General features: G+C 37.5%; 1 protein-coding gene across 1 annotated transcript in view; it reads left to right on the forward strand.

Moving 5' to 3' along the window:
• Window positions 1–20,014, forward strand: part of LOC128548891 (uncharacterized) — a 123,782-nt gene that overhangs the window by 88,497 nt on the left and 15,271 nt on the right. The window contains exon 5 of the mRNA XM_053524439.1: window positions 4,944–5,053. Within this exon, the coding sequence (XP_053380414.1) occupies window positions 4,944–5,053 (110 nt within the window). The remainder of the gene's footprint in view (window positions 1–4,943; window positions 5,054–20,014) is intronic.

Genomic DNA, 20,014 nt, shown 5'->3' on the forward strand with positions numbered 1-20,014 from the left:
TTAAAACCTTTAAAAACCTTTAATTTCAGAGCAAACCTTTTAAACCTTTAAATCTTCTGAAAAAACCTTTAAAACGGCCAAATAGCCTGTAATTTTCACTCAAAACCTGTATTTTTGTTCAGACTGCTTGCCGTGCCAGTTTAAAGCAAGTAATGGTTATACTGCTGTATTTCCCTCCCTTTTAAGTGTTGTTATTAGGATACTTCTTGTGTATCTTTCATCTTGAGTTTTCAGAATGCTGTTGTGTTCACCAGACCACATACATGTAGATGTTTGCAGTAATGTTCACCAGACCATATATATAGGTAATAGGTGTTCCATGTATCAGCATAAGGTACCATGGAGCTGAATGCTTGAAATGGTCTGGTGACATGATGTTTACACTATGGTAACACTGGACAAGGTCTGGTGAAGATACAGCATTCTGAGCAAAGTTGATGTAGACACTACAAATTCAGGCTTTCAAGTGGCCCTAAATTCTTAAAAATTCCTATTTTTTTAGGTCTCCCTAGAATTCCTAAAACAATGCTCAAAAAGGGACAAATTCCTAAAAAAAACCTTATTTTTTCAATTGTCCCTAATTTTTTGTAATATCTGTCTGAACTTAAATTTGTTTTTGCACAAAGTCATGCATATAATCATCCAAATAATTTATTGAAGTTTATTTTCTTTAAGATTCATTTTCAGAGGTTGCTTCTATCAGTTTCCATGAGTTCCTAGGCTACATCTTCATGAAACATAGATTTACTTCATTGAGTGATCAGGCCTAGATCCATGGCTGGGCCCAGGAGGCCTGTGCCCCCATTTGGCTCATCAAAGTTGCTGTCAACTATTTTGGCAAAGAACAGATATTTTCTCAAAATTAGGCCCAAAAACGCACCAGATGCCACCATTCCATTTCTCTATTACAAAATTTTCCAGGGGGAGGACCCCCTGACCCCCCTTCCAATGAGGGGATTGCCTATTCAGTACCTCAAATTTATATAAGTTCCCCAGAGGCCACCATTGATATCTACATTTCGAAACATTTCCAGAGAAAAAAGAGTCCCCTGACCCTCCTAAAACTGCAGGGATACCCTCTGCCACACATCAAAATTTAGACAAAAACATGCACTACTATCAAGCATTTTATACCTGTATTTTAATTTTTTTCAGAGTTGGGGGGGGGGGGGGGGGCAGCATCCTTACCTCCCTAAAATTAGGGGGCTACACCCTCCTATGCCTCAAAATTTAGAACAAAAAAGACACAAGCACCCACTATTTCATACCTGTATTCCAGGGGAAAATTACCCCCCCCCCCCCCCCCCCCCATTGAGAGAAGTACCCCTCCAGTACACCTCAATATGTAAACAAATAAAGGCACCAGTGTCCACCATTTCATACCTGTATATCAAAAACTTATGTTGGAGACACAGTTGCTCTAGAATGGTGCCCCTGCAAAAAGCAACAATATATAAAAGGATGGGCTTGACATGTTGACCTGTGGGCATTTAGTCCTAATTTAGCCCTTATTTTTTGCAAAAATAGCCCTAATTTTTGTCAAATAGTGCTTGAAAGCCTGTACAATGTGTAAAACAGGAACCATATACAAAAAAGGTGATATAAATGTGCAGTGAAAGTGGGTATAGCCATTAAGTTAGGTATGTAATCAATCATAATGTATAATTCAAACAATATGACATAATATCAAACATGCCTATTTCTGATATCTGGTTTTAGAGTGTGGGTTTCCATATATAAATTAACTTTTTTTAGTAAATACCTATATATATTATGTGTTTTCAACGAGAATTCCGACAAAAATAGCCTTTATTTACTCTTTATTTTTTAATATTTTACACTAAAAGGCCTTTATTTCCATAGATTGGAGCCTTTATAAAAACCTTTATTTTTGTTCAGACCTGCTAGGAGGCCTGTACATTTATTATATACTCTTTAATTAAACATTTGTTTTCTGTTAAATTGATTTTGACTAATGAAATTATTTGCTTCTTATTAACATCCTTTCACTTTTTGCTGGATATATCTTTTTGCCATTCCTCACCACAAACCCTTTCGGCGGGGGATACCAATTCATCGAATTTGCTTGTTAAAATAGACTTCAATATAAGAAAAACTTAAAAAATCTCCTCGTCTAAATTCTCAAGGTCTAGAGCTTAGATATTCGGCATGTAGCATTGCATAGAGGTCCTCTACCAAGAAATCATGTATCCATTTGAGTCATATGTGCAGTATATAGCCATCTTGACCCTCCTGTTTAAATTCATTCCAGAATAATGAAAATTATTGTTAAACTAGATGCCTATTGGCAACATGCCGCCAGCTGTCAAAAGGATTAACACGTATGATACAACTTGGTGGCGACAGAACTGATTGTGGCAAACATTTCTGCCAAGTTATTATGCCCCCCTTCGAAGAAGGAGGGGTATATTGTTTTGCAGATGTCGGTCGATCGGTCGGAATGTAGACCAATCCGTTTCCGGATGATAACTCAAGAACGCTTGGGCCTAGGATCATGAAAGTTGATAGGTAGGTTGGTCATTACCAGCAGATGACCCCTATTGATTTTGAGGTCTGTATGTCAAAGGTCAAGGTCACAGTGACCCTGAATAGTAAAACGGTTTCCGGATGATAACTAAAGAACACTTGGGCCTAGGATCATGAAAGTTGATACGGGGGTTGGTAATGGCCAGCAGATGACCCCTATTGATTTTGAGGTCAATATGTTAAAGGCCAAGGTCACAGTGACCCTAAACAGTAAAACGGTTTCCGGATGATAACTCAAGAAGGCTTAGGCCTAGGGTCACGAAAGTTAATAGGGAGGTTGGTCATGACCAGCAGATGACCCCTATTGATTTTGAGGTCAGTACGTCAAAGTTCAAGGTCACAGTGACCAGGAACAGTAAAATGGTTTCCAGGCAATAACTCAAGAACGCTTGGGCCTAATGTCAGGAAAATTGATAGGTAGGTTGGCCATGACCAGCAGATAACCCCGATTGATTTTGAGGTCATTAGGTCAAAGGTCAAGGTCACATTGGCCAGGAACAGTTCAACGGTTTCTGATTTTCTTGTCCAAAACCATAGGGCCTAGGGCTTTGATATTTGGTATGTAGCATAATCTAGTGGTCCTCTACCAAGAGTGTTCAGATTATTTCCCTGGGGTCAAATATGGTCCCACCCTGGGGGTCACATGGTTTATATAGACTTATGTAGGAAAAAACTTTGAAAAACCTCTTGTCCAAAACCACAGGGCCTAGGGCTTTGATATTTTGTATATGACATCATCGAGTGGTCCTCTACTATGATTATTCAAATTATTCCCCTAGGGTCAAATATGGCTCCGTCCGGGGGGTCACATGGTTTACATAGACTTATATAGGGAAAAACTTTGAAAATCTTCTTGTCCAAACCACAAAGACTATGGCTTTGATATTTTGTTATGTAGCATCATTTAGTGGTTCTCTACCAAGTTTGTTCAAATTATCCCTCTAGGGTCAAATATGGCCCCGCCCCAGGGGTCATATGGTTCATATAGACTTATATAGGGAAAAACTTAGAATCTTCAAGTCAATAACTTACATCATTCAAATTTGGACCACATGTATCGTTTTGAGTGGCAAGATGAACTTTGACATGAGTTGACCTTGATCTTGACCTAGTGACCTACTTTCACATTTCTGTAGCTACAGCCTTCAAATTTGGACCACATGCATAGGTTTGTGTACTGAAAAAGAATTTGACCTTGTTATTGACCTAGTGACCTACTTTCACATTTTTGAAGGTACAGGCTTCAAATTTGGACCACATGCATAGTTTTTTGTTTCAAAACAAAATTTGACCTTGATTTTGACCCAGTGACCTACTTTCACATTTCTCAAGCTACAGCCTTCAAATCTGAACCACGTGCATAGTTTTGTGTACTGAAATGAACTTTGATCTTGAGATTGACCTAGTGACCTACTTTCACATTTCTGAAAGTACAGGCTTCAAATTTGGACCACTTGCGTAGTTTTGTGTTCAGAAATAAAATTTGACCTTGATTTTGACCTTGTGACCAACTTTCACATTTCTCAAGCTACAGCTTTCAAATTTGGACCACATACACATTGTTTTGTACCGAAATGAAATTTGACCTTGATTTTGACCTTGAACAAGTCTTGAAATTTTGAACATTCAAAAATGGCTCAGTGGATGGTGCCAAGATCACTCTGTAATCTCTTGTTAGGTTAATAGGTTAAAGGTCAAGGTCAGATTAAACCAGAATGAACTTTTGTTTACATTGAGCATATAATTTCTGTTCCTTGTGCAATTATTGAATGCATCTAGGGGGGCATTTCGTGTTCGACGAGCTCTTGTTTAAGAACATCTCCATAATGGTTAGGTTACAGCCCTGACAGAGAAACTTCATTAACTTTTGACCCCTAAGTGTGACCTTGACCTTTTAACTAGTTATGCCTGACAGACTGTCTCATTGAGGCAAACAATTGTGCCAAGTTATGTAAGAAACCCTCAATTCATGGCTGAGTTACAGCATGGACAAGGGAAACTGCACGAAGTTTTGACCTTTTGCCTCAAAATTTAACCTTGACCTTTAAGCTACCAATCTGGTTCTTGCACACGACACACCGTGTCGTTTAGGCAAACATGTGACAAGTTATTTAAGAACCCCGTGATCCATGGATAAGTTACAGCCTGGACAAACTCAGACAGGCGCACGTTTGGACGCACGCACGCACATATACCAATCAGCCATTGTGACTATGTTGAGCCCACCACCAGCGGACTCGACAAAATCCTACCTGGAATCAATGCTAAAAAGAGTAACAGGCAATGTCCTGTACCAGTAGTAGCCACATTGTATCATTATAGAACTACAGTAATTTGAAACATTGATTGATGTAATTAGGAATGTTATGAAAAAACTTTGAATTTTCGTTACACAGGGCAATTGGCAAGTTAACAAATCCGACTCCGGAGGAAATTGAAGAGGTGACGAATAACTTTCATTCCACGACACCTGCAGCATGCGAGTTCACAGATGAGGAGAAGAAAGGTCAGAGTCACTGGGTTTATAGATGAAAAAGAGTGTCCATTAAAATGACAAAACAATTGGCAGGGTGGGACCTTGCAATAACATAAGAAGTATAAAACATGTTTTGTTGAAACTTGATAGAAGGATATAAGGCACTGTTATAGGAATATGTATACATCCTTTTATTTTTATCCTACAGGATAAAAATTGTGTTTGCTATGGCAACAAATAGTCCAAAATATGAAAAATGTGGATTCTGTGATAACTTAAAAAGAACCAAAGATGTTTTTGTGAAATTTGTTAAAAAGTTTTAAGACAGTATGGAAAGAAATGCACATTTTTAGCTCACCAGAGCACAAAGTGCTCAAGGTGAGCTATTGTGACCTGTCATTGTCTGGTGTCCATCTTGCGTCGTCTGTCAACATTTGCCTTGTGAACACTCTAGAGGCTACATTTGTGACCCAATCTTTATGACACTTAGTCAGAATGTTCGTCTTGATGATCTCTAGGTCAAGTTCGAAACTGGGTTATGTGGGGTCAAAAACTAGGTCAGTAGTTCAATTCAAAGGAAAAGCTTGTAAACACTAGAGACCACATTTTTGACCCGATTTTTATGTAACTTGGTCAGAATGTTTTGTCTTGATAATCTCTAGGTCAAGTTTGAAACTTTGTCATGTGGGGTCAAAAACTGGGATATTAGGTCAGATCAAAGGAAAAGCTTGTGAACACTCTAAAGACCACATTTGTGACCCAGTCTTTATGAAACTTGGTCAGAATGTTAGTCTTGATGATTTCTAGGTCAAGTTTGAAGCTGGGTCATGTGGGGTCAAAAACTAGGCCAGTAGGTCAGATCAAAGAAAAAGCTTGTGAATACTAGAGACCACATTTGTAACCCGATCTTTATGAAACTTTATCAGAATGTTATTCTTGATGATCTATAGGTCAAATTTGAAACTGGGTCATGTGGGATTTTTTATGAAACTTGGTCAGAATGTTTTGTCTTCATAATCTCTAGGTCAAGTTTGAAACTTTGTCATGTGGTGTCAAAAACTGGGATATTAGGTCAGATCAAAGGAAAAGCTTGTGAACACTGACCATATTTGTGACCCAATCTTTATGAAACTTAATCAGAATGTTAAGTCTTGATGATATCTAGGTCAAGTTTGAAATGGGTCATGTGGGGTCGAAAACTAGGTCAGTAGGTCAGATCAAAGGAAAAGCTTGTGAACACTCTTAGAGACTGCATTTGTGACCCAATCTTTATGACACTTGGTCAGAATGTTAGTCTTGATGATCTCTGGGTCAGGTTTGAATCTGGGTCATGTTGGTCAAAAACTAGGTCACAAGGTCAGATCAAAGGAAAGCTTGTGAACACCCTAGAGGCCACAGTTGTGACCCAATCTTTATGAAACGGGTAAGAATGTTTGTCTTAATCATTTCTAGGTCAAGTTTGAATCTGGGTCATGTGGGGTCAAAAACTAGGTCACTAGGCCAGATCAAAGGAAAATCTTTTCAACACTAGAGACCACAATTAAGTTTGAAACTCATGAGAATTAAGCAGGATTTTTGTTTTGATAATCTATAGGTCAAGTTCGAATCTGGGTCATGTGGGGTCAAAAACTAGGTCACCTGGTCAAATCAAAGGAAAAACTTGTGAACACTCTAGAGGCCACAGTTGTAACCAAATCTACGGGAAATACTATGGGAACGCCCCTGGCAGGCGGGCGGCATCCACAGACTTTGTCCAGAGCATACCTTCTTCATGCATGGACGGATTTTGATGAAATTTTCCACAATTGTTCACAATTGTTCACCATCATGAGACGGAGTGTCATGCGCAAGAACCAGGTCCATGGGTCTAAGGTCAAGGTAACACTTAGAGGTCAAAGGACAAATTCAAGAATGACTTTGTCCGGAGCATATCTTCTTCATTCATGGAGGGATTTTGATGTAACTTGGCACAATTGTTCACCATTATGAGACGGAGTGTCATGCGCAAGAACCAGGCCCCTAGGTCTAAGGTCAAGGTCACACTTAGAGGACAAAGGATACAAGAATGAAAACTTTGTCCGCAGCATTTCTTCTTCATGCATGGAGGGATTTTGATATAACTTGGCACAAATGTTCACCACCATGAGACGGAGTGTCGTGCACAAGAGCTAGGTCCCTAGGTCTAAGGTCAAGGTAACACTTGGAGGCCAAAGTTCAGATACAAGAATGAATTTGTCCGAAGCATTTCTTCTTCATGCTTGGAGGGAATTTTATGTAACTTGGCACAATTGTTCACCATCATGAGATGGAGTGTCATGCGCTGTAAATAGCTTATATTGTAACTTTTTCATTACTAGTCATAGTGAAAAATCAAGACCACTTTTATGTAGTTCAACATACATGTTACAATTTTGGGGTGTATTTTGACCTGTCTCTGCCTGGTGTGTGGACTTTGATTTTTTTGTTTGTTTGTTTTTTTGTTTAAGATTAACTCCCTTTGTTGTTACTATAAATAACTAATATTGTAACTTTTTTATAATTGACTGTAGGGAAAAACCAAGACCACTTTTCTGCAATACAACATAGATGTTACTTTCAAATTTTAGGTGTATTTTTTTAAGGTATCTCTACCTGGTAAGTCTTTGTGGATTTAGAAAAACAAAAGAATTACAATAATTACTACACAACCACAGAATTAAAATTCCATTTGCAAATACAGGTGCTAGTGTAAAGAAATTTGCTATGAAGGGCGTATATTGTGACATTCTGGCACTCTTGTTTCCCTTTGTCCATCTGTTCACCCATCTTTGTCCTGTCAGTCTCAAATGGTGGACTATTGATTCTAGTTCTTGCTTGATTTCTCTTTTAAATATATGACAATATCATTCATATTAATCATCATTCTTGAGATGTGAAACCAAAATTTGTAGTCCTGTTTGGCGCCATATAAACTGTACTGTGTTGGTGTGCTGTAAAACCCAAATAAATAAATAATCATCATTCTTAGAAGACTACTCTGATGGTGGTAAGAAGAACTTTATAATGTTTTAAAATATCTTGCTTAATACTGAATTTATCCTAATAAAGCAAATTTAATCGGATATTTTCCATTGCAAATTTCAGCCATTTTATTTACAGCACCAAAAAGTTAAAATTTGAATTTCGGTTTAAGGTAGTTCTGCATGTTTGATTAACCAGAAGTTACGGCGTAACATAATTTATCCGCAAAACGTAGAATAAAGCCTGGATTCGGCATATGGTAAAATCATTTTGTGTGTAAATTTACAAGAGCTAATAATTATAGAAATAATGAACCACTTGCTGGATCTCCATCAAACTTTGGTCTATAGCATCATTACAAGGTCCTCTGAAATTTGTTCAAATGGAATATATTTCAATGAATTGTTTAATCATTACTTATCAACTCCCTGTTGTAATTCCATGAAAAAATTGCATAATTCATAGCCTAATTGACAGACACCGGCTGTTGTTTTCTGTTGTATATGCAGACAGTATATTGTTCCCCCCACCCCCCACCTCCACACTTTTCAGCACCTGGTTTAATGAGGTGCAACAGAATAACTGTATTCTTTTTTATTTCCATGAGGGTAATTGTACATGACATGCATGAGAAAAAAGAGAAATACAAGTATCTAATTAACAAATTCACAGTGACTTAATTGTATTACGTCAAGACGGTGTGTTTTATGTCAAACCATTGTATTGATGGCATTATGCACAGTATTTGATATATTCAGCTGAGTTTAGATCAAACTTTGTTTCTATAGGGTAAGATAGTTATTTATCTATGTTTTTAATGCTGTACTGAACAGAATTTGTAGATGAAGTTGTGAAAACACTTTAAATTTTATTAAGGGAGGGCCTAAGTTGTCCACCAGTCATCATTATAGCTGTATTATACCAGTATTTCCAGAAGGATTTTCAGGAAGTTCATGTTGGAGGAAAAAGTATGTCACTAGGTTGTGGGGTGTCTTTAAACAATATAAACCAACCTGAGGTCAAGAAGTATTTCAAACAGACATGGCAGTAGACAAGTCAATTGTCAGTACTAGAAATATTTAAACACATACAATAATGACAAACAACAAAGTGCAATATACAAGTACGATTGTGTTTTGGTTTTCTTTTTGTCTCAAGAGTATTTGCACACAAAAATAATCAGAATTGAAAAATTAGAAGAAAAAAGATAAAAATGATATTGGTTCATGTTATTATTTTGGGTTGCTGTGTTTTTAGCTCACCTGAGCATAAAGTGCTAATGGTGAGCTATTGTGATCACGTTGTGTCTGCCATCCGTCCGTCAAGTTTGTCTGTCCTTTGACAACGATTGTGTTTAAACGACATCTCCAAAACCACTGAATGGATTTTGATGAAACTTGGCAATGATGTTCCTTGGATGGTCCTCTACGAAAATCTTCAAACTGTACAGCTTGGTTGCACATAGGGCCCGCCAGAGCTAAAAACAGAAAAATCTCCTCCTAAACCAGTGGTCCGATTTTGAAATAATTTTACCCAAATGGTCTTTATGTCACCCTCTACCAACATTATTCAAATTATACCGATTCGTCAAAAAACATGTTACTTTTCCCTATATGGAAATTTAAAAACTCTTCTAAACTGCTGGCCAGATTTTAAAATAATTTTACACAAATGGTCCTTGTGTAACCCTCTACCAAGATTGTTCAGATTATTTTATTTCATTAAAAAACATGGCTGCAGAGGGCCTGGTCACTTTTCCCTATATATATGTAGTGGAAAATATTAAAATTTTCTTGTGTGAAACTGCTAGCCCGATTTTACACAAAATTTTAATGGTCCTTGTGTGACCCTCTACCAAGATTGTTTAAATTATTTCGATTTGTCAAGAAACATGGCCGCCAGAGGGCGTGGTCATTTTTCATCAACAATTTCTTTAAACAACATCTCTAAAACCACTGAATAGATTTTGATGAAACTGTACACACATGATCTCTTGGTAGCCCACTTTCAAAGTTGTTTAAATGTTTCCAGTTCATTGAACATATGGGTCTATTCGGTTAAAAATAGATTTTCAGGTATCAGACTTTAAAAATCTTTTTCTCTAGAGCTTTGATATTTGGCATGTGATATAAGAAATGGCCATGCGTCCTGTCTGTGACATGTACTTACTATAGGCTTATATATAAGAAACTTTGAAAGTCTTCTTTGAATCAATAATAGCTAGAGATAATATTTGGCGTGTGATATCAGAGTTGTACTGCCTCTAGCGTAATTGTTCAAATTATTGTGTGTGACTTTAATATAATATAGCCTAACCTATTTCTGTACTAGTACCATTGCGTTATACAAACGCACTTGAAGCCTTGTACACAGGTGAGCGCTTTAGGGTCAGTGACCGTCTTGTTTACGATCTATTACTGGAAACAAACAATCTTTTATTTTAGGCCTTACTTTGGCAGTTAAAGGGGTATTTCCAACATTGCTCTTGTTTCAATAGATGTGCTCCCCCACCCCAATGTTTTTTGAGGGTAGGGTAGGGTTGGACTTAGATTTGCCATTACCTGTATGTCCATTCATTTGAATTTGTGTCAGGCCAGTCTCGAGAAGAATTTGATCGAGTCATGAAACCTCACAGGATTGTCATTCAACATGTGAAGTTTGTGCGACTGATGATTCACTCACCAAGACCAAAGTTATGGCCCTTGACTTAAACAAAAACATGCATAAAAAGTTTGTGTCACATGTAGCTCAAAAAGTATTTAACATAGGAATTTTTTTATGAAACGTTATAGGAAGAGTATTCAGCATGTGAAATTGTGCAACTGGGTTTTAAGCTCACCTGTCACAAAGTGACAAGGTGAGCTTTTGTGATCGCGCGGCGTCCGTCGTGTGTCCGTAAACTTTTGATTGTGACCATTCTAGAGGTCACATTTTTCATGGGATCTTTATGAAAGTTGGTCAGAATGTTCATCTTGATGATATCTAGGTCAGGTTTGAAACTGGGTCATGTGCGGTCCAAAACTAGGTCAGTAGGTCTAAAAATAGAGAAACATTGTGACTTCTCTAGAGGCCATATTTTTCAATGGATCTTCATGAAAATTGGTCAGAATGTTCAACTTGATGGTATCTAGATCAAGTTTGAAACTGGGTCAAGTGCAGTCAAAAACTAGGTCAGTAGGTCTAAAAATAGAAAAACTTTGTGACCTCTCTAGAGGCCATACTTTCAATGAATCTTCATGAAAATTGGTCAGAATGTTCAGCTTGATGATATCTAGGTCAAGTTCGAAACTGGGTCACGTGCGATCAAAAACTAGGTCAGTAGGTCAAATAATAGAAAAACATTGTGACCTCTCTAGAGCCCATATTTTTCATGGGATCTTTATGAAAGTTTGTCTGAATGTTTATCTTGATGATATCGGTCAAGTACAGAACTGGGTCAACTGCGGTCAAAAACTAGGTAATTAGGTTTAAAAATGGAAATCCTTTTGACCTCTCTAGAGGCCATATTTTCAATGGATCTTCATGAAAATTTGTCAGAATGTTCACCTTGATGATATCTAGGTCAAAGTTGAAACTGGGTCATGTGCGGTCAAAAACTAGGTCAGTAAGTCTAAAAATAGAAAAACCTTGTGACCTCTGTAGAGGCCATATTTTTCATGAGATCTTCATGATAATTGGTGAAAATGTTCAACTTAATAATATCTAGGTCAAGTTCAAAACTGGGTCACGTGCCTTCAAAAACTAGGTCATTAGGTCAAATAATAGAAAAACCTTGTGACCTCTCTAGAGGCCATATTTTTCAATGGATCTTCATGAAAATTGGTCAGAATTTTTATCTTGATGATATCTAGGTGAAGTTCAAAACTGGGTCATATGAGCGCAAAAACTAGGTCACTATGTCAAATAATAGAAAAAAACGATGTCATACTCAGTTCAAAACTGGGTCATGTGGGGACAGGTGAGCGTTTCAGGACCATCATGGTCCTCTTGTTGTTTGGATATTTTTTTGGACAGTCCAAAGTTATAACGCATGATTTAGTAAAAAATTTAGCAACAATTTAGTGACAAGGTGTGCTTCTGTGATCACCCTTCGTTCGTCGTCCGTCCATGCGTGCATCAACAATTTCTGGTCTGCACGATAATGGTTTCATTTATGATTTTATTTTAACCAAACTTGCACACAACTTGTATCACCATATGATCTTGGTTCCTTTCTTGAACTGGCCAGATCCCTTCAAGTGTTCCAGAGTTATGGTCCCTGAAAGGCAAAAATTAACTATTGTGACCTTGTCTGCACAACAGCAGCTTTATTTATGATTTGATTTTTACCAAACTTGCACACAACTTGTATCACCATAAGATCTTGGTTCCTTTCTTGAACTGGCCAGATTCCATTATGGGTTCCAGAGTTACGGCCCCTGAAAGGGCCAGAATTAGCTATTGTGACCTTGTCTGCACAATAGCAGCTTCATTTATGATTTTATTTTAACCAAACTTGCACACAACTTGTATCACTATAGATCTCGGTTCCTTTCTTGAACTGGCCAGATTCCATTATGGGTTCCAGAGTGATGGCCCCGGAAAGGGCTAGAATTAGTTATTTTGATCTTGTCTGCACAATAGCAGCTTCATTTATGATTTTACTTTAACCAAACTTGCACACAACTTGTATCACCATAAGATCTTGGTTCCTTTCTTGAACTGGCCAGATTCCTTTATGGGTTCCAGAGTGATGGCCCCTGAAAGGGCCAGAATTAGCTATTTTGACCTTGTCTGCAAAAAAGCAGCTTCATTTATGATTTGAATTTAATCAGACTTGCACAAAACTTGTGTCAACATAAGATCTCGGTTCCTTTCTTGAACTGTCCATATCCCATAATGGGTTCCAGAGGTAAGGCCTCTGAAAGGGCCAAAATTAGCTATTTTGACCTGGTTTGCACATTATATAACAGCTTCATTTATGATCTGATTTTAACCAGACTTGTACACAACTTGTATCACCACAAGATCTTGTTTCCTTTCTTGAACTGGCCAGATTCCATTATGGGTTCCACAGTTATGGCCCCTGATAGGGCCAAAATTAGCTGTTTGTCCCTTTTCAATTTAGAATATAGGTTAAAGTTGTTTAGCTCACCTGTCACATAGTGACAAGGTGATCTTTTGTGATCACCGTCAGTCCTCCGTCAACAATTTCTTATCTGCACAATTGTGGTTTCATTTATGATTTGATTTGAACCAAACTTACACACAACTTGTATCAATATAAGATTTCTGTTCCTTTTCCGTGCCTCGGTGTCTGTCTGTCTGTCTGTCTGTCTGTTGGTTATCAATTTCCCTTCCGCTCTGTAACTCTTGAACCCCTTGAAGGATTTCAAAGAAATCAGTGACACAAATGTTCACCTCATCAAAACGACGTGCAGGTCAGAGACCACCAATTCAAAAAAGTACAGGGAACTTACTGGGAATGAGGTAAGTGTATACCTGGGAATAAGGTAACGTCTGTGCGTTCTGATTGGTCAGTCATGTAAACAAACCCAGGAAGTGATTATTTTTTCAAAATTCATATTTTTTCACTGCATTTACAGTATTTTATTATACATTTTGACAAAATTTGCTACATTTTATGTGTATTGAAAAAAAGTTTTATCAAACGAATTTCTCCCGCCATGTCAATGATGTAAACGGGGTTGTCTCATTCACACGAAAAATTACTTAAAGTATCACTATTCATACGTTTTTCGTCCGATATTTTGGTAGAACTAAGATAGTTCTTCAAAAACTTGTAATTAGATATACATGTTTTGATGTATGGAAGGCCGTACACGCCATAATGTTACAATGTAAGTCTATGGGAAAACAATTGGTGGTCTCTAACCTACAGAGCGCATGTTTCGGATGGCTCACTTCAGTTTTGATTCAGCGAAAAACATGGCCCCCAAGGGGTTTTGCTTATTTTCCCTAAATGCTTATATAGACCTTTGAAAATCTTTTTGTCAGAAACTGCTGGTCCGCTTTCAAAAAAATTTTACACAAGTGTTTCTTGGGTGACCCTCTACCAAATTCCTTCAAACAATTTTGATTCATTGAAAAAGTGGCCGCCTGGGGGAGGGGCTCATTTTCCCATATGGCTATACAGAAAACTTGTATGAAATTACTGGCCTGATTTGAAAATAATTTTATTTGAAGTAACTTTAAGAAAATTTTTACTATATTTTCTCATAATTCTTTTGATTGATCTCTATTATTAGCTCACCTGTCACAAAGTGACAAGGTGAGCTTTTGTGATCGCCCATCGTCCGTCGTCCGTGCATGCGTGCGTGCGTCTGTAAACTTTTGCTTGTGACCATTCTAGAGGTCACATTTTTCATGGGATCTTTATGAAATTTGGTCAGAATGTTCATCTTGATGATATCTAGGTCAAGTTCGAAACTGGGTCACGTGCCGTCAAAAACTAGGTCAGTAGGTCTAAAAATAGAAAAACCTTGTGACCTCTCCAGAGGCCATATATTTCACAAGATCTTCATGAAAATTGGTCAGAATGTTTACCTTGATGATATCTAGGTCAAGTTGGAAACTGGGTCACGTGCCGCCAAAAACTAGGTCAGAAGGTCAAATAATAGAAAAACCTTGTGACCTCTCTAAAGGCCATATTTTTCATGGGATCTGTATAAAAAGTTGGTCCGAGTGTTCATCTTGATGATATTTAGGTCAAGTTCGAAAGTGGGTCACGTGCCTTCAAAAACTAGGTCAGTAGGTCTAAAAATAGAAAAACCTTGTGACCTCTAGAGGCCATATTTTTCATTAGATCTTCATGAAAATTGGTCAGAGTGTTCATCTTGATGATATCTAGGTCAGTTTCAACTGGGTCACACGCCATCTAAAACAAGGTCAATAGGTCGAATAATAGAAAAAACTTGTGACCTCTCTAGAGGCCATATTTTTCATGGGATCTGTATGAAAGTTGGTCTGAATGTTCATCTTGATGATATCTAGGTCAAGTTTGAAAGTGGGTCACGTGCCTTCAAAAACTAGGTCAGTAGGTCAAATAATAGAAAAACATTGTGACCTCTGTAAAGGCCATATTTTTCATGGGATCTCTATGAAAGTTGGTCTGAATGTTCATCTTGATGATATATTGGTCAAGTTTGAAACTGGGTCAACTGCGGTCAAAAACTAGGTCAGTAGGTCTAAAAATAGAAAAACCTTGTGACCTCTCTAGAGGCCATACTTGTGAATGGATCTTCATGAAAATTGGTCAGAATGTTCACCTTGATGATATCTAGATCAAGTTTGAAACTGGGTCACGTGCGGTCAAAAAACTAGGTCAGTAGGTCAAATAATAAAAAAAAAGCTTGTGACCTCTCTAGAGGCCATACTTTTCATGGGATCTGTATGAAAGTTGGTCTGAATGTTCATCTTGATGATATCTAGGTCAAATTTGAAACTGGGTCACTTGCGATAAAAAACTAGGTCAGTAGGTCTGAAATTATTAAAATCTTTTGACCTCTGTAGAGGCCAAATTTTTCATGGGATCTGTATGAAAGTTGGTCTGAATGTTCATCTTGATGATATCTAGGTCAAGTTCGAAAGTGGGTCACGTGCCTTCAAAAACTAGGTCAGTAGGTCAAATAATAGAAAAACATTGTGACCTCTAAAGGCCATATTTTTCATGGGATCTGCATGAAAATTGGTCTGAATGTTCATCTTGATGATAGATAGGTCATGTCCGAAACTGGGTCAACTGCGGTCAAAAACTAGGTCAGTAGGTCTAAAAATAGAAAAACCTTGTGACCTCTCTAGAGGCCATACTTGTGAATGGATCTTCATGAAAATTGGTCAGAATGTTCACCTTGATGGTCAGAATTTTTATCTTGATAATACCTAGGTCAAGTTCAAAACTAAGTCACTTTGTCAAATAATAGAAAAAACGACGTCATACTCAATACTGGGTCATGTGGGAAGAGGTGAGCGATTCAGGACCATCATGGTCCTGTAGTGATTTTTAGCTCACCTGTCACAAAGTGACAAGGTGAGCTTTTGTGATGGCGTGGTGTCAGTCGTCCGTCCGTCTGTGCGTAAACTTTTGCTTGTGACCACTCTAGAGGTCACAGTTTTCATGGGATCTTTATGAAAGTTGGTCAGGATGTTCATCTTGATGCTATCTAGGTGAAGTTCGAAACTGGGTCACGTGCGGTCAAAAACTAGGTCAGTAGGTCTAAAAATAGAAAAACCTTGTGACCTCTCTAAATGGATCTTCATGAAAATTGGTGTGAATGTTCACCTTGATGATATTTAGGTCATGTTCGAAACTGGGTCACGTGGGGTCAAAAACTAGGTCAGTAGGTCTGAAAATAGAAAAACCTTGTGACCTCTCTAGAGGCCATATTTCTCACTGGATCTTGTTAAAAATTGGTGAGAATGTTCACCTTGATGATATCTAGGCCAAGTTCGAAACTGGGTCACGTGCAGTCGAAAACTAGGTCAGTAGGTCTAAAAATAGAAAAACGTTGTGACCTCTCTAGAGGCCATATTTTTCATGGGATCTTTATGAAAATTAGTCAGAATGTTCACCTTGATGATATATAAGTCAAGTTCGAAACTGGGTCAACTGCCGTCAATAACTAGGTCAGTAGGTCTAAAAATAGAAAAACCTTGTGTCCTCTCTAGAAGCCATATTTTTCAAGAGATCTTCATGAAAATTGATCAGAATGTTCACCTTGATGATATCTATTTCAAGTTCGAAACTGGGTCACGTGCGGTTAAAAACTAGGGTCAGTATGCCTAAAAATGGAAAAACCTTGTGACCTCTCTAGAGGCTATATTTCTCAATGGATCTTCATGAAAATTGGTGAGATTGTTCAGCTTGATGATATCTAGGTCAAGTTCGAAACTGGGTCATGTGCGGTCAAAAACTAGGTCAGTAGGTCTAAAAATAGAAAAACCTTTTGACCTCCCTAGAAGCCATATTTTTCAATGGATTTTCATGAAAATTGGTGAGAATGTTCATCTTGATGACATCTTGGTCAAATTCGAAACTGGGTCATGTGAGGTCAGAAACTAGGTCAGTAGGTCTAAAAATAGAAAAACCTTGTGACCTCTCTTGAGGCCATATTTTTCATGAGATCTTCATGGAAATTGGTGAGAATGTTTATCTTGATGATATCTAGGTCATTTTCAAAAGAGAGTCACGTGCTTTCAAAAACTAGGTCATTAGGTCAAATAATAGAAAAACCTTGTGACCTCTCTAGAGGTAATATTTTTCAATGGATCTTCATGAAAATTGGTCAGAATTTTTTATCTTGATGATATCTAGGTCACATGTGCTCAAAAACTAGGTCACTATGTCAAATAATAGAAATAAAGATGTCATACTCGGTTCAAAACTGGGTCATGTGGGGATAGGTGAGCGATTCAGGACCATCATGGTCCTCTTGTTTGACCTTCTTGTCCTTAAGTGCAATGATAACAGGTTAGCGATGTAGGGCCATTATGGCCCTCTTATTGAGATTTCACAGACAGACCAAAGTTAATGTCCTTGAATTTGTGAAAAATACACATAAAGCAGGCCTCGACCTTAACTTTTTTCAGCAGTTGCCAGCAGGTCCACCAACCGCTAAAATCTAGTAGACCTGCTCAGACTTTAGTGGACCTCCAATTCTATCACATAAATTGTGATGTTGTAGACGTCATAACTTCATACGACTCAAAGAAACAGGACTTATTTCTAAAATAATTAAAAATGGAAGACTGTAGCAGTCTGTTATAAATCCTGAAAAATAATTATTTTGAAAAGTGTCCCAAAATATGGACACAGTAATCATCATCCTCCCGACCTGTGTTGAAAGTGAAAAAAAAAAACAATCAACAATTATCGGTAATTATTCTGATGATAAACAAAGTAATTGGCCTTGTTTTCATCTTCAATTAACACCCCCTCGAAGAGCTAAAAGAAGTGTGTCGGTTATTCGTGGCATCTGAAGCGGAGATCAAAGCGATATACAGTTGAATATCGTTAGCTCGATATCGGTTAGCTCGATACTCCGGTTAGCACGATGTGGTTTAGTCGGTCCTGATTTTCTCCTATATATTTCAATGTAATTATTTATCATTACCTTGATATGATTAGCTCGATATTTTGTTTAGCTCGATGAGATTTTTCAGTCCCGTCAACTTACCTGTACTGTTTTTACACCTGGTTTCGTCGATATCACAGCTTGTCAAAAAAATATCCATGCTATGTGTAAGGTGTGAAAATCAACCTATTGTTGTCCGGCGATGTATTAATCATAATCAAGTTGGTTTGTGTGTTTGTTGTGTTTGTTATTTAATCGTTAATCCAATTTAAATGTCAGGAAGTTTGCATTTAATTCCCAATAATTAGTCTTATAAAACAGCGTCCAATATAACAACTAATTTGGATGAAATATTTTTTTTCTGTCTGACGGAGTAAAGATCTGCCATTAGTGCTGTCAGTAACAATATGCGTATTTAACTGGCAAATTTAGTTATCGAAGCACAGTCAAAATGACTACTCATCTAGGAACATTACCGCTACATTCAGACTTGTTTAGGGAAGGAATAAAAATGCTATTGTTTACACGTATTTTTTGAAAAATTAAAAATTGTATGTATGTATGTATGTACTATCTAAATAGGGTGTTTTATTTGTCAAAAATTAAAATCGTATTTACGTTTTATATTATTACTTTCCCCTTTCAAACCCTTTGAAAATGTATTGGATATAATGACAATACAGACGTCCGACACAAGTACAAAGTAGTCCCAGATAGTCGATATCGTTACGTCGAACTTCGGATACGTCGATGCAATTTTTACAGTCCCTTGAATATCGAGGTAACGGTATTCAACTGTAGTTTCCCCGAGATTGTCATGGCATTACGCAGAGTTCTGCCGAGGATTTCAGCATGATGGGCCCATGGCCCATCTACCCTGAAAACATGGGGCCATTCTGAAACTTTTGGGGCCATTCAAAAAGAACCAATTTTACATTAAAAAGACTTTACATTTCTTATGCATTTAAGAAGTGTATTTTTGTTTTAAAATGTAAAATTATACACAAAGTTCATGCCATTTATTCTCTTTTCCTTATAACGTAACCATGTATACTCAACCATTAACTTCTTCTGAAAGCTCTGTTTGTCAGATGTTTTACTCTTACTTTTTCGCTCTACTCAAATTACTTGACTGGGTGGGGGTCGGATCACTCTGTGATTCTGGGGTTGTTGTTTAATGTTCAGCGACATATGTAGTTGAATCGTCGCTTTTGTTCAATGTATCATTTCTATTTGTATCTTTCCCCAGTGTAACTAAAGTCTGGTTTATTTTCTTAGAGGCAGGAGGACTGAAAAATTTGTGCAAAATCGCTTTTCCTTTCGGTTCGGCCGCCATTTTGATACAATCATGGTGCAATTATCACGACACATTATTTTTTCAAATCCGTCACAGTGATCTCTCCTGGAGGTATGTCTATCTACCGTGCAAGACCGGCAAACTAGCAACTGTTATTGGGTTCGAGTTTCAGATTTTCTGGCGCGCCAAAGGCCCACCGGCACGAAATTTGCTGCGCCATTCATATTTTTTTCGCGCCAATGGCGCAAAAACGCAGCCTCAGCAGAACTCTGCATTACATCATATTTTCCCGCCATGTGAGACATCACTGTCTGATCGTACTTTCTCTATTCCTTTAATTGTTGTGAAGAAATCAGTAAAAAAGTTTTTTCTTTACTTTTTTAAAAGCGAATGTGCAATATCCCGAATAAACTGACATGTAAATGTGTCAATCCATGAACGATGATAGTGGATGTCCTACCTCTGTGACCTATTTGCCCTCAAGAAATTTACATTATTGTTTGAGAAGAATATCTAACAAAGTGTTGTGTCAAAACATACATGTACAAAGAATCATTTAAAACTTATTAAAAACCGCAACGACATCATACTGCTTTATTTTATACCACATTTCTATTTACG

The sequence above is a fragment of the Mercenaria mercenaria genome, chromosome 2 (assembly GCF_021730395.1).
Source record: "Mercenaria mercenaria strain notata chromosome 2, MADL_Memer_1, whole genome shotgun sequence".
Taxonomy (NCBI): domain Eukaryota; kingdom Metazoa; phylum Mollusca; class Bivalvia; order Venerida; family Veneridae; genus Mercenaria; species Mercenaria mercenaria.